The sequence below is a fragment of the Gymnoscopelus microlampas genome (genome assembly GCF_963454915.1).
Source record: "Gymnoscopelus microlampas genome assembly, chromosome: 14".
NCBI lineage: Eukaryota > Metazoa > Chordata > Actinopteri > Myctophiformes > Myctophidae > Gymnoscopelus > Gymnoscopelus microlampas.
The window spans coordinates 16,261,802-16,277,423 of record NC_139951.1 but is presented as its reverse complement, the minus strand read 5'-3'; the positions used below and the strand labels follow the sequence as shown (position 1 = coordinate 16,277,423).

Genomic DNA, 15,622 nt, shown 5'->3' with positions numbered 1-15,622 from the left:
AGCACTGAGCGCTGATAAAGTTTCCTCTTTTTATATTTTTTTCTGACTCATGGACCACTTTTTTTTGCTTATTTTTTTCAACGTTGATACAATTAAGATTTGTGCAGGCTCATCAACGTTGCAGTTAAAAACACCTTTCACGTACGATGCGGGCCTATTATTAACGAAGATGGATCATTATTTACTCTTCTCTGCCCTTTGGTAGAGAATAGTAAGCTCACAAGTTTGAGCTTGTAGATCGGCTATTTTCAAAATATTTCTATACATTTTGTACATTTGGAAACTTGTCAAATGGGAAATTCTGCATAATGAATACTTCATACTTTTGGTACTTTAAGTACATTTTGATACCAATACTTTTGTACTTTTACTCAAGTAAATTTTGAATTCCGGACTTATAACAGAGTGTTTCTACATTGCAGTATTGATACTTTTACTTAAGTAAAAAAATGTAGTACTTTTTCCACCACTGTTTATTCCATGTGTTAAAGGGGTATCCAGTGCGTTGACCGGGTACGCAAGGGGGTCTTGACCAGGTGTCAGTGATGTTGGGAGTGAGAATGCATTGCGTGCATACAGCTCACCAGAGGCATTCATTACTGTGTGTTCTGATGGACTGATGGACATTGTTATGTTTCTGTCATCTACAGGAAGATGAAGTGGTCCTGCAGTGTTCGGCCACCGTCCAGAAGGAGCAACAGAAACTGTGCTTGGCTGCCGAAGGCTTTGGGAACAGACTCTGCTTTCTGGAATCCACCTCCAACTCCAAGGTATGGCGGCGGACATTTAAAAAGAAAAAAACGTAAACAAACACTTTAAACCTGGCGTTCCTATTTTGAGTATGTCATTGTAGGCAAGATTATTTGAACGTTTTCAGAAATAGCTAAAATAGCAGATCGCTACACATTGTGAGCTTTTAGATCAGCTATTTTATGCTTTGGCTATTGAAAAACAGCTCATCTACGTGCTCACAACATGTTGCATCACGATGCATGTGAGCTTGTAAATCTTCTATTTTCAAAATGAACAAAACATTTTGTGGTGAAAGTTGTTAGCGGTATATCCAATACATTTTTGCTATTGTTTTGTTTTTGTGTGTTTGCGTTTCAGAGTGTGCCTCCAGACCCGTCCATCCTTTGCGCTGGTCCCTGTCAGTCATACTATTTTATTTGTGTGTGTTTGTGTGTTTCAGAATGTGCCTCCAGACCTGTCCATCTGCACCTTTGTGCTGGAGCAATCCCTGTCAGTCCGGGCTCTACAAGAGATGCTGGCAAACACTGAGGAGAAGGCCGAAGGGGTGAGGATAAACACACGCACACACATAGGCCTACACATGTATGCACACTCTCATATCTGGCCCCTATCATCTACCTTTGAAATAACCATTGCACAGTATAGTATGTACAAGATATGGACCATGGACTCATTGCAGTATCTTCTAATGCAGGTTTCCTGTATTTGAGGAGACATAGGACATGCATTCAAATACACCCAATCTCTCTCTACCTCTCTCTCTCTCTCTCACACACACACACACACACACACACACACACACACACACACACACACACACACACACACACACACACACACACACACACACACACACACACACACACACACACACACACACACACACACACAACCTTGAACACAAAGTTCAAGGTAGCCTTTTGAAACCAGGCACACCTGGTAGTAAGTAATCGTATCTTCCACTATTTTAAATCTGTGTCCTTTGGGGAAGGAACCACGTGTGCAACATGTGTACCTATATTCACCAGTAAGTGGCAGTATGTAATAAGGGTTAGGTGTTCAGGCAGGCAAAAGTCAGCAGAACGTGTTTCCTGATGTAGTCTGATTGAAAGAAATGTTTGGGCACAGCCCCTCTGCTCAACCAGAAGACTTGTCCCGTAGGCTGTGAAATATTATTTTCGGACAAAAGACCATTCAATTGCTGATGGTTGAGTCCATTGGCTCTAATAAAATTAGAGGGAGATTTTGGGGGAGATGGCGGCTGGGCTGCTGCAAGTGAAGTGATGCATCATTCATGGTGTGTGAATTTGCCCCTCCAAGTTAAATATACACTTCAACACAGGATCGTGTTGTGTGCCAGCCTTGCCTCCTGTTAAGGCCAGCGTTTGACTGGAAACAGAGGATGAATATTCTTATGAATATAGCAGTGTGTTCCTTATTTGCCTCTGTGCATGATGTGTAGGGGACTTTGCAATACAGCAGCTAGTCTTTATAGCCATGCTGTGTATAGTATAGGACTAACAGAGTGCTTTAGCCTGGGGGAGCGTACGCTAGCACTGCATCACACTCAAGAGAGAGAGTTAGAGTTGAGCGCACACATTTAACCGAATGGACACTTTTGGTTACATTTGCTAAATATAGGCATATTATTTAATATTACAATGCCTTTTGTTAGGACTGTTCACATCTTATCACAGGAGGTATCGTTTGTGGTACAAAACAGTTTTTAGTATTATGGTTCATTTAAAAATGGTTAGTTTTATGGTGGCTGTCTGTATTACAAATCATTTGTTTTGTCTTACCTTCCTAAAGCTTAAAGATCAACCTAAATTGCTAAACAATTTTAGACAGCCTTTTATTTTACCAGTATGTGCCATTGAGATTTGCCAAGCTATATCTAGCCAAGAATGGAAGCAGGGGACACAAAATCACAAAACTACACCATCTAGTAATGTTTGCTTCTGATGCGTTGTTACAACTTGTGTGTTAAGTTTCATAATGGAATCTCAGGGTCCCACACTTAGGGCCTGGTAAGACGAAGGACAGTCTGCCAACACTACCGGCCCCTAGACTACTTAATTTAAGACTTCTAACCATACAGTACTTGAAAGTAGGTGGTGAACCCTTGGATTAGCCAGTTTTGCATATCCCACAACCATTTTAAATCATCTCTTCATCCAAATATTTTCTCGATTTGACTGAAATACAACAAAAAAAAAAGACTATTCCAAAAGGCTTCACATATTTTTAAGCCTTGACTGTTTTACATAATGACTCATATTGGTTGAACTATACTCAAGATTTGTACAAGCAATTATTGTTGGCCCTATAGTACGTTGTGAGTTTCAACAGTATGTATATTATTGAAACCTACAGTTGGACATTGGTTTGAGACTTTAAATGAGGGGGCATACATCCAACCTAAAACTTTGGCCCCCCTCCCATATTTGATAAAAGTTAGCCACCCTTGCCATTGTACCATGATCTCTCCTCACGCTCAGTCACACCATCAGATACCAATTCACTCTTTGATCCGACACACATACAAATACATTTGACTAAGTTATGAGATTTCAAAGGTTTTGATACGAAACGTGTTTATGTATATTTCACCTTACAAACAAGATTTTTTTTGGGTGCATGAAACACAAAACAAAATATATTCTATTAACTGCATACTGTAAGTAGTTGAATTTCAATTGTAGCACAAGGCACACATGTTCAACTACGAACTAGACACTACTGAGCTTACAAACAAAATCCTCTTCTAATACTACACTTCCATATTTCCATATTTTACTTTGAAGAACGTGTTTCATGTGAACTCAGCCTCCCTCAACTCTACAATTTCTTTACCCAAATCTTTCTCCATCTTTGTGATGGTCCTGAGGCGGTTTTCCGTCATGTCTGCGTTCCAGCCTTTGTCAAACGCAGGCCTAATCCACCAGGGGTTTGGGAGGGTGCAAATGGCTGATGAATTCCGGATGAGATGGAAATGATCACTGGAACTTAAGAAACACTCAAGATCTTGACTTTTCTTCTCAAGTTCTGCAATGTGCTTTTCTAGATCGTTTTTCTGCCCCATGGCTTCGTGCTCAGCTGCCTTATGCCAGAGCTCAAACGACTCATTCATCTCCGATTGGGTTCTCTCCACGACCGTCCTCAGAGTGGAAAACACTTCACGGTGGCGTTCCATTCTCGCTTTCACCTTCATCTTCTCGCGTGCTTCCCTGCATCTCACACCCATGAGCTTCTTTTTCCGATCCTGGATCATCCCCTGGACCCTTGCACTCACTTGCTTGGCCACAGCCTTCCTCACAAGCCCCTCCATTTCAGTGGACACCGTATCATGTCCTTTGTGGTCCAGTTCGGCACATAACTCACAGATGCACACGCAGTCTTTCTTGCAGAACAGCCGCAGAACCTTGCCGTGTTTCTGACACACTCTGTCCTCAGGGTTCTTCACAGGGAGTATAAGAGTGTGTTTCTTGAGAGAGGCGACCCTTTCATGAGGCCCCAGGTGAGCCTTGCAGTATGAAACCAGACACACAAGGCAGGAGCAGACAGCCTTCCTTTTGCTTCCAACACACACATCACATGGCACCTCCCCTGCTTTAACCACTTCCTTTCTGTCAGACGCCAGGCCTGGTTTCCCCTTCAACTGGTCAACCATTTCAGCAAGGACTGTGTTCACCTTCAGCGTAGGCTGGCTCCTATAGCCCTGTGTACACAATGGGCATCTGAAGTTCTTGCCTCTTGCCCAGCAGTGAGTGATGCACGCCTGGCAGAAGGTGTGGCCACATGGGATGGTCACAGGTTTGGTGAAGACATCCAGACACACGGCACAGCAGAGCTGCTCCTTCAACAGCGTTTTGGAGGAGGACATCTGGGAGGGAGGGTGAGAGAGAAGGATGTAAAGTTGTGTGCAAGAATAAAAGCTTTACATGACAAAACTGACAGAAACTTTGATGCTGCTACAAAAACAATGGCCACACAGTGTGGATGGCATTTTCCACTCCTCATCCAGTTTTAAATCCCCCCCCCCCCTCCCTCACACAGTGTGGAAGGAATTTTCCACACCTCATCCAGTTTTAACTCCAGACTTACCCCCCCCCCCACACACACACACACACACACACACACACACACACACCAGTTTAACTCCAGACTGACCCCCCCCCAAATACCACAACCAAACCGTATCAAGCCATGCTAACTTCAACTGACCCCTCTTCCTTGCACTAAGTGTGTCCACACTGTCTACAGTCATGCTTATGTCCTGCAGGGTAATTTATTTTATGCATGGTGCATCTCACGACAAGTCTTTCCAAAAATTATCTCAAGTTATAATTTAAATAAAATAATGGATGAGGTCAAAGTGAAGAACTCAAACAATGCAAATCAGTGGTATCAAACAGCTATGCATTCTCAAACACAGGGTTATCACAAACAAACTAGCACCAAACCCTTTTATTTCTGGCACAATTTCTGCCTCCAGCATTAAACCGATTGGTCCATTGCACCTTACCTTTACAAAGCAATGCAATCCTCAGAAAATTGTTGTGTGCTTAAGATGTGAATTCATGTCCTGCTTCCTTCTCAGTTCAGCAAGAAGACTGTGGGAAGGGGATGGATTATCTAATTAGTCACACCTGGCCTGAGTGAAACTGGACTCAGAGATAGGTGTGACTACACACCTGTTGTGCAGCAAGTTAATCAATGCAAACAGGATAAATTAGTCATCACCACAAGAGAGATAGCCTCTGTTATGACAGGGTGGTATCTATCTTGAATGTTTGTGATGACTTGGACCCATAGCTCTGAGTCCAAGACTTAAGTTGACCACAGGCCGGCAGGTTATCAATACAGCCCTTTATCCCCTTCTGAAGGCGTTTGCAAAGCACATCAGAGCCCCCAGGTGTATGTCCCACATTTGGAAACCAGCCCTTCCATTTGTTTAACGTCCCCTCCCTTCTCTGGACTGGAGCACCTTGTATTCTTTGGTGGTAGTGGTCTCCTCTCCTATACGGTCTCGGTTTGCTCTGACATTTGTAAATCATCAATAATGTGTCCGTGTCAATCTTCTAATGAAGAGACAAGCAAAACAACCCCCCCCCCTGCTCTGTACTGTATGTGTGTCTGTCTTGTCACCATAACCTTTTGTGTGCAGTGCACTCATTTCCCAGTACAGAGGCAAATTCTATACCCTAAAAAATATATTATATTAAAGATATAGACTGCTTAACACTTTCACACTTTATGTACAATTGATATTTCTATATTTCAAATAGACAACAGGGTACTGTATGTTATCACCTTAGTATCGCAGTGTCATTCTTTGGCCTTGTATGTACCTATGAATTATATACCTTTAGACGTTATGCATATCTAATGCAACTGCAATTCAGGGAAAGCTTTTAAAAATAACCCTTTGACACCTGGAGTAAACTTGTGATGTGATAAACTTGAAACTTGATAGGATTATCAATACTTTTTTGTAGTTTTCAGCTGAAAATGCGTCCTTGTTGAAGTGAAAATCAAGCATTTCTGTTTGATTTCACCCGATATATTAAAAGGTATATATGAGTTACAAGGTATTAAGGTTTATCATATCATCAGGAGAATGCAGTAGAATCTTCCCAAAGGGGACGCTGACTAAATCCATATTAGCATTCCACAGTAATACATTATTCTCTGTTACATTAACAACTGTGAGAGTACTGCAGTATGTGAACGTCATCGAAAGAGGTTTTCTAGAGCTCAGGTATATGTTGGCAAGAAAGAGAGAGGGAGAGAGCCTATTGTATTTCACCCATACTGTAACCCAGCCAATGCTGGCCTGAGCACACTGACGTGTCACAAGGAAGAGACGCATTGTCAGTGCAATAACCGGCCAAGATTATACTGTGTGTGTGTGTGTGTGTGTGTGTGTGTGTGTGTGTGTGTGTGTGTGTGTGTGTGTGTGTGTGTGTGTGTGTGTGTGTGTGTGTGTGTGTGTGTGTGTGTGTGTGTGTGTGTGAGAGAGTGTGTGAGAGAGAGAGAGAGAGAGAGAGAGAGAGGGAGAGGGAGAGGGAGAGGGAGAGAGAGAGAGAGAGAGACATACAGTACATATACTGTATATCTGGCAGCAGGTGGTGCGTCATTTGGACTGGACAGACTGTGACAGATCTGCTGGACGGCATGTGCACTGGACTGAATGTATTTATTAAATCATCATCCAGCCATTACATGACTGCCAGACACTTGAGAGAAATTACAGAGCAGCCTGTTTGTTGCCACACACACGCACGCACGCACGGATGCATGCACGCACAGAGGGACGATGGCTATAGTGCAAGAGACTGGCTTTAAGCTACAGTATGGAGTATTTCATATTATTATAGAAATGATTATATATTACTGCCTTTAAAACAGTTTTGTTTTTCTTCTTTTCAGACTTACATCAATGCAATAACAGCTGTTAACCAGTGTTGCCAATATTCTAGGTCACAAAATAAGGGTTTTGAATTGAATGCCAGCTCATCTGAACTAGCATTTCGTCTAATTTAAAAATGTATAACAATTCTTTACTATTTTTTTTCCCCCCTTAATTTAAAATTGTCATTGTATACATAAGTATGAATAGTTCTAATTAAGAGTATTTGTATAGGGGAAATGTACCATGCATGCTACAATCTATACTGAGGCAGTTGTACTACAATATTTTACATGATAGTCTGACCGAGACACCTTTCCCTCTGAGAAGAAATAGCATGTCCTGTGATTTTATTATTACAGTATCAGTATTGCATTTAGTTTTTCATTGGCGATGCCATAGGCCAATTCGTATGTACATATGTATGTATCTTCCCTCTAAAGTAGACGAACCCCAGCTCATGTCACTATGTGTATGACCTCACGAAACAGAACCACCTTTGAAGAGAACTTGATAAGAGATTGAAAGTTGGGTCATACTGCAGTAACCCCCCCGCCCCCACACACACAAACATTTTTAGTTACACCAATAATGTTCTTGAGAAGCACTTTTGTTGTTATAGGTTTGGGAATTTATAAGAAGATCACTATTTCCATTTGGCCAAATGAGGTGTAGACCATCACCACACTAGGACATGCACACAAGCAGCCAGCCTAGATAGAGCAGCTTCACCACAAAATACCAATTTGTGATTTGTGCAGCTTTTTTCACAGGAAGGCCACTTTATTATTATTATTATCATTATTATTATTGTTATTATTACAAATATTATTTATTATTATTAACATTATATTTTTTAATGTATTGTTTTATTTTTTACTGATCATACACACTGTTCAGATCATGTATTGCAATACATGCATCTGTGTTCATCCAGCCAAGGGTCTGCAAGGCTTCAGAGTCATAGGAATGGAGTTATCAGCATCAGCTTAGCGTGATAACATTTTACAGACAGACCTGGGCAGCACAAATTGGAGGAGAAGTAATTACAAACATCATATTTGATTATTTTAGGTGTGTTGGTTGCTACTCTGGTCGTTAAAGGACGACTTCACCCATTTCATCTTCATATAATTGGTCCTCACTCATGCTGATGATAGTATGGTAAAAAAAAATCTTCTCGTTTTTTGTCTCAGAGGTGGGGCTGTGGACAGTTCAACAACCCGCCTACCAGTGACATCATTGTTGGGCAGGTTTTTATTTTCAAACAAGATTTTTTATTTTATGTTTTATTAACGTGAGAACAATGGCTTCCATTATAGCATGCCAAATTTCCAGGAATAGAAAACCTTGCATTAGCTTATCGATGATATCACTGGTAGGTGGGTTTCTGAACTGTCCACAGACCTCCTCTGAGACACAGACTGAGTAGACAAAACATGTACCATATTATCATGAGCATTAGTGAGGACCAGTGACAGTATATGAAGATGGGTTGAAAATGGGTGAAGTCGTCCTTTAATGAGGGGCAATGAAAGCACGGCACACTTTAGATGACAGTGTATATTATATCGGTAAAATGTAGCATCATAGCAAGAGCTGGTCAGTTTTTGTGCAAATAAAATTAACTGTTCCCAGTTTTGGAGCTATATCATATCAGTTCTATTCCTATGGCTGCTTGTCCTTGTGTGTGAGAACCACCCTCCCTCACTATCCTTTCCACCTGCCCAGAAGAGTCAAATAATTAACGTTTGTTAGTCTGAGAACATTGAATGAGCCTGACATCCTTTAGCAGTGTGTGAAGTCTGCGTTATGCTGATTTATGTTTTGTCGTATGATGCTGCCGCTCGACGCAAATAGCCGATCATCAAGCTCACAATGCATTGCTTTACGACGCTTGGTGATCTGCTGTTTTCGGCGCCACTCCATCATGCGATGGAGTATAAATTAATCTGTATGCTGATTTGGGCAGATTTTGGGTCAGACTCTTATTTGACCATATTAGCAATGGAGAAAACGGCAGCGTACAGTGACATTTTGAACTGTAGGTTTCTTCACTGCTTATAAATATATTCCAATAAATAAATATATTCCAGTAATACAAAATAGCCAATTAGCCATTGGTGTCGGTGCAATTTCCATTGATAGGCAATTTTGAATACTATTTTTGGTCTTTGTCTAGTCTCTAGTCAATAGATGAAAGCTAAAAAACAACAACACACAACATAACCTCTTTCCTTCCTTCCAATAAAGCATGACTTTATCAGTTTCCTCTTTTCATTTTACAGTTCTAGTTCTATCTAATGGAATAGGTGTTATTTTTGTTTAGTTTTTTGTTTGTTTGCTTGTTATTTTGTTCTTCATAGAACGATTAAGGCAACTTAATTTCTCCTCCTTTCTCATTTCCACACAGCATGTAGATGTGGAAACATGGGTAGGTGTTCCTTTCTCCTCCACGTCTGTCATTGGCATTATGATCGCCATCTCAATGTTTATTATTGTAGTCATACTGACATAAGCATCACGTGGGCATTATCACCGCAAGTCTCTTTGTCTTTGTGTTTTCTGTGGCTACACTGCGCCTTCGGACAGCCATATATGCTAAAATTTACAACACATGAGTTAGCTTGTCGTAGAGATTGTCAATTTTTGGAGCACTGATTATATGGGATAATATCTTTTAAGCCTGTTGAGTCATGCTGTAGCAATAAGCTAAATTCCATGTAGAGCTTTTGATTCAAGTATTGCATTCTTTCAAAATACAGTCTTCTTTGAAAGTATTGTATTCTTTCAAAATACAGTCTTCTTTGAAAGTTCCCTTGAATGGGACGAAAGATGTACTAAAAGAGCATTAAAAAGACCCCTGAAACATTCGGCATGTTGTCGAGGGATTCAGAAGGTTTGTTTCACTGGCCTTCAGATTATGGTTCATAGATAACCGTTCATGGTTCTGTCCATAATCTGAAGCCAGACAAAAGGGGAATCCTGCCACATAAATCCCAAATATGTCTTAATTGACAAAGCAGGTGTGAATACTTGTTGTAGTCAGTAACAACCATTGGCTGACACTTTAAAATAGTTTGGCAGAGCTTATTGAAATGATAAACATGAGAGGTATTTATTTTGAATCCACAATAAATATTGTTTTACACTTATTTTTACTTTGTTTAAAGTTTTTTTTAAGCTTCTGATGTGGTAAATCTTACAGGTTTCATTGTAGGCTCCATTAAAGGAAAATATCACCGGTTTTCTACCTAAATCCCAATTTTCTGATGTGAGGAGATCAATAATAGGCCTATAGTGTGGAGAAAAAAAGAATAATGATCCTATGTCTTCTGTGTATTTCTTGGTTATTTCTTTGAGAAACAGTGACGTGAAACCTGTCAATTCATGTCATCAAGCGCACAGAATGTACTGTACACCCGATGATGTGAAACGATGCATTTGTTAAGCAGAGAAATACACAGGAGACAATGACATACAGTAGGGTATTATTAATCTCCTCACATCAGAACCAAGGGATCTATGTTGAAAATCAGCAAAGAAGAAATATACCCTTTCCAAGGACTGGGGAAAGGGATCAGCTCCAACTTCACAGTCATATGTTATATTTAGAAGTCCTATTAGTCTTGTTGAATGCAATCCTGTCAACTTCCCCACCAGGGTTCTAGGTTTCAACACACAGCACATTAACAACGCTGCTGCCTTCATAATCAGTACCATGTCTCCTTACAGTATTTTCTGTCTTTATACAGATCTTTACAATGCTTTTGAATCATGCCATTCTCTGTTATAGATTGCTCAATTCAAGCTGTGCCTTGGCTGGTAAATTCTTTGTCGGATACAGCCCAGTGCATTCAATGACACACAGTGTCATGGTGTAAATGATGATGCAGCGCTACACTAATGCAGTGATGCTGTGCTACACCGAAGTGTCTTTATGGACGCAATTCGCCTGCAAGCTACAATTGTGTGTGTGTGTGTGTGTGTGTGTGTGTGTGTGTGTGTGTGTGTGTGTGTGTGTGTGTGTGTGTGTGTGTGTCTGCGTGCGCGTGCGCGTGTGCGACCGTGCGTGTGTGCGTGCGACCGTGTGTGTGTTCGTGCGTGCGTGTGTGCTTGTATTCTTATACTTATGAGGAACCTAAATGTCCCCACAAGTATATATATATATAGTATCATTTGAGAAATAGCGCGCGCGTGCTTGTGTGTCCATGCTGTGTGTGCATTGAACAGTATGTTGGGCTCCATGCAGTCAGCTGTAGTGTTGTCGTTTGTTGTGGTTTGTTTGTGTGTCAGCGCTCTTATTGTTAGCATTCTATTTGTCCTCATCAGTTTGTGTGGATATTCCCAATTTGGGTGTTCCCAGTCAAACATCTTTTCTCTGTTGAATGCAATGTAATGTACGTGACTGTGCACAGTCACAGTTGTCCTATATGGTGCAATGGTTCTCAAACTTTTACATGTCAGGGTCTCCCCTTAACTCTGACAGTACACAAATGGAACCAAATTAACCCGTCAGGGTTCATTTGGTTCCATTTGTATGCTGTCAGAGTTACAGACTTCTAAGGTCAGTGGTGGAAAAAGTAGTCAAATGTTTTACTTAAGTAAAAGTATCAATACCACAGAGCAGAAATACTCTGTTAAAAGTAAAAGTCCAGTATTCGAAACTTGAGTAAAAGTACAAAAGTATTGGCATCAAAATATAGTACCAAAAGTAAAAGTACTAAAAATTTAAAATAGCCGATCTGCAAGCTCACAACGCGTCGCGATGGAGCTTGTAGATCGGCTATTTTCAAATAGCCTATTCACCTGTTTCCTAGGCTTTTCACTTCCTGTGTGTGTTCCACTTCCTGTCGATTTGATCCAATGAAATCCAATGAAACTGGTCAGATGACTAATGATATCCAATGAAATCCGACAGGAAGTGGAAAACACACAGCCTAGGAAACAGGTGAATAGGTATAAAATAGGGCTAAAGTGGTTAATGTTTGTTTTATAATATAATGATTTATATTTGCAAAGTAACTAGTAACTAAAGTTTTCAAATAATTGTAGTGGAGTAAAAGTACAATATTTGCCTCTGAAATGTTGTGGAGTAGAAGTAAAAGTACTGCAAACTGGAACTACTCCAGTAAAGTAAAAATACCTCAAATTTGTACTTAAGTACAGTACTTAAGTAAATGTACTTAGATACTTTACACCACTGTCTAATGGTGAATTTAGACCCCACCTCAAGGAATTCTGAGAGTCCCTGGACCGCACTTTGAGAACCACTGCTGTAGTGCATGGTTAACATACAAACCCACCCGGAAGCTAGACACATTTGTACGCCGAACTAACACTCGGGATTTTTTGCTATGAATATGGAAATTATTCTGTTTGAAGTCTCACTGCCTGCAAAAATAGTGTTTTTCTGTGTAACAGCAGTCCTTACTCCTTACAATCTCGTCCCAGGCATACACAGTGGTACAATCCCCGAAGACTGTACTAATGGAACCAAATGGATCCCTACAGGTGCATCGGGTTCCATTTTGTACACTCTATCTGAGTGTGCAAACACTATAGATTTTACTAAGTAGTTAATAATCTATTGTGAGTCAATACATGTTACTCTTAAATTGTCTTGGGAAAATAACATGAACGTATATTAGGCCTGCAACTATTGATTATTCTATCAATTACTTTTTTACCCTTTTTAAAAAAAGGTTTTTTGATTAAAAATTGTCATCTGCTATTGTCATTACATTGATTAGTTCAATCAACAGTTGCACCCCTAATGTATATTAACCCATTTTTATGGGTTCCGTTCCCTTTCTGCAAGCTGCAAAATAATAATGTGGTCTGGTGTTGTCTTTTAAATGTAGTAAGTCAATTAAAAGGCAACTGTTCAGCAACCTGTAAGAAATCATACAATATATTTCCATCCAGCCATCTGTAAAATAAATGTAACCAATAAGGAGTTTTTTTTTTTCAATATTTAAAAAAACATATATAATATGGGATATTAATTGCATTGATTTTGTATATTTCTGTTCGTATTAATTCATTGTTCTATTTATGTTTCTGCATCTCCGACAGAAATTCATGATGAAGGTAAGTGTATTTTATTTTATTTTATCCCTTTCTCTCTCTCTTTCTCTCTCTCTCTCTCTCTCCCTCCCCCCCCTCCCCCCTCTCTCTCTCTCTCTCTCTCTCTCTCCCTCTCTCTCCCTCTCTGTCCCCCCCCCCCCCCTCTCTCTCTCTCTCTCTCTTTCCTCCCCCCCCTCTTTCTATCCACTTTGTTTCTCTTTCTGGTGTCTCAAATACTGAGCTGTCTCCTCTTCTTACCGATGCTCCACTACTATTACTGCTGCTATGTTCTGCATATATAACATGTGACTCATCTGTCCGCTCCACCTACATGTATTTGATCTCATTTGTTTAGCACAGAGAGCGGGCTATAGAAACACTATACTCCCCCCCCCCCCTCTCTCTCTCATTTCTCAATTCGTCTCAATTCTTTTTTTTAAAATCCCCTCCAGGTTGAAAGTGGTTAAGTAACTGAGTAGTGAAACAAAATCCTTAAAGTGCTATTTTTCCAGCTCATGTCCATCTCTCTGTATCATCACTCCTGGTGGATGGGGTTTGAAAAGTGTGAGTGAAAAACAGAGCAGAGATGACAGAGAGAGGTTTACAGCTGAAAGGCAAATATTTGGATTTAGTATTTGGGAGAAGGAAAGCATATCTGAGCCCCCAGAAGATATTATTATGAACCGAGGTAGTATTAAACACTTATTCCCAATGTCAACCTCGGTGACAATGTTTATAATGAGAGATAAGGGAGTATATAGCCTGGTGGTGGATGAGGAGAGAATTGGGCCTGTGTCTCTCAGATGAAGACACGGAGCAGGTCTGCTGAGCTCCACTGAGTCTAATAATGAGACTCTCTATGATGGGATAGAGCCACAGGGCCATGATGGGATGTGGCTGCTGTTACGTAAATGCTGCTGTCGCCGGGCGGAATCCTCGTATTATGTCCAAAACCTTTCCTTCTTATTATTGTAAAAAAAAAAAAAAAAGTGAAAATAGCCGATCTACAAGCTCACAACGCCTCGCAATTGAACTTGTAGATCTGCTATTTTCACTACTTTTGTACGACACTCTTATGTGATTAAGAAGAGCATCGAATTACGGAAAAACATATAAATACACATATAAATATGGAGATACAAGGTTTCTGCTCCCCGACAGCAACAATAACCAAGTCTCTCCTCTCCTCTCCTATCCTCTCCTCTCCTCTAATAGACTACCGCCCCCCTGATTGAATGGTTGTGTGTGAATCAAGTGGTTCTGATTTTCCAACGCGCTCTCGACACAGAATGCATTAGGAGTTTTGTAATTTTTTCCCACATGTCCTCACAATATAAAGGATGGGGTTCACATTAACCACTCAAACCTTACATACTTCAGTTGATGGTCCCCCAGGGGTCTGTACTTGGTACTCTCCTTATTTCCGTCACTACCAAATCTCTCTGCTATTTAGACATGCCCAGAATAGGGATAATATATTCGTATTTCGGAACACGTTAAACACATTAAACTGCAGAAGCAAAGGGTTAACATGCTAGTCCGTCCACTACCGGTAAACAAGTATTCTGTTTTTTGTTTTGATGTCTGTTGTCTTATCAATTGTGACATTATTTTGCCAGAAATGACTGCGTTCCATGAAATAATTGCATCCGCGAAGTGCCTGCAAGTCTCGCTCTCTCCCTCTATCTCTCTCTCTCACACACACACACACACACACACACACACACACACACACACACACACACACACACACACACACACACACACACACACACACACACACACACACTCTGTGCCTCACTCTATCTTTCTCTCTCTCTCTCTCTATGTGCATGCTGTCCAAAGTATTATTATTTTTCAGTTTGCACCGGGCAAATGTGAGTGAAATGTTCTCCCTCCACTATACTGAATCTGGCGATAGGGCCTCGTTAATGTACAGTATTCGGGCACAGACGCTAATCTACGACCCGACTTCCTGACAAAATCTCACTGTGCGCAGGTCCATGTATAAAACCTAGCGTCCCTATTCTGGTGCGAGCATTTGGTGAAAGTAGAAGTTGTGAGCCCGTAGAGCTATTTTTTGAGAAGAGATTTGGTATAGAGGGAATAAAAAGGGGTGGACCAAGTATAGAGCCCAGGAGAACCCCAGTCAACTAAGTACATACTGTAGGGTTTAAGACAGTGGTTCTCAAAAATGTGTTAATACAGCATCACAATACTTTTTATATATCTTATGAATATCAGATATACAGTACAAGCTCACAGCGTGTCATTTTGTGCTGCGCTGCGAGACATTTTTAGAAATTGTTTGGAAGATTTTTAATTATCTTTGTGTTTTTTTTTAACACAAATCTTCTTGGGGTCCCTGGCACAAAACATTTTCAG

The 15,622-nt window shown here is 40.5% G+C and overlaps 1 protein-coding gene across 1 annotated transcript in view; it reads left to right on the top strand.

Moving 5' to 3' along the window:
- ryr2a (ryanodine receptor 2a (cardiac)) overlaps nt 1-15,622 on the top strand; it is a gene marked incomplete at its 5' end in the record, with an annotated part of 278,974 nt that overhangs the window by 70,928 nt on the left and 192,424 nt on the right. The window contains 4 exons of the mRNA XM_084078200.1: nt 651-770; nt 1,193-1,297; nt 9,582-9,602; nt 13,247-13,261. Coding sequence (XP_083934326.1) covers nt 651-770; nt 1,193-1,297; nt 9,582-9,602; nt 13,247-13,261 — 261 coding nt within the window. The remainder of the gene's footprint in view (nt 1-650; nt 771-1,192; nt 1,298-9,581; nt 9,603-13,246; nt 13,262-15,622) is intronic.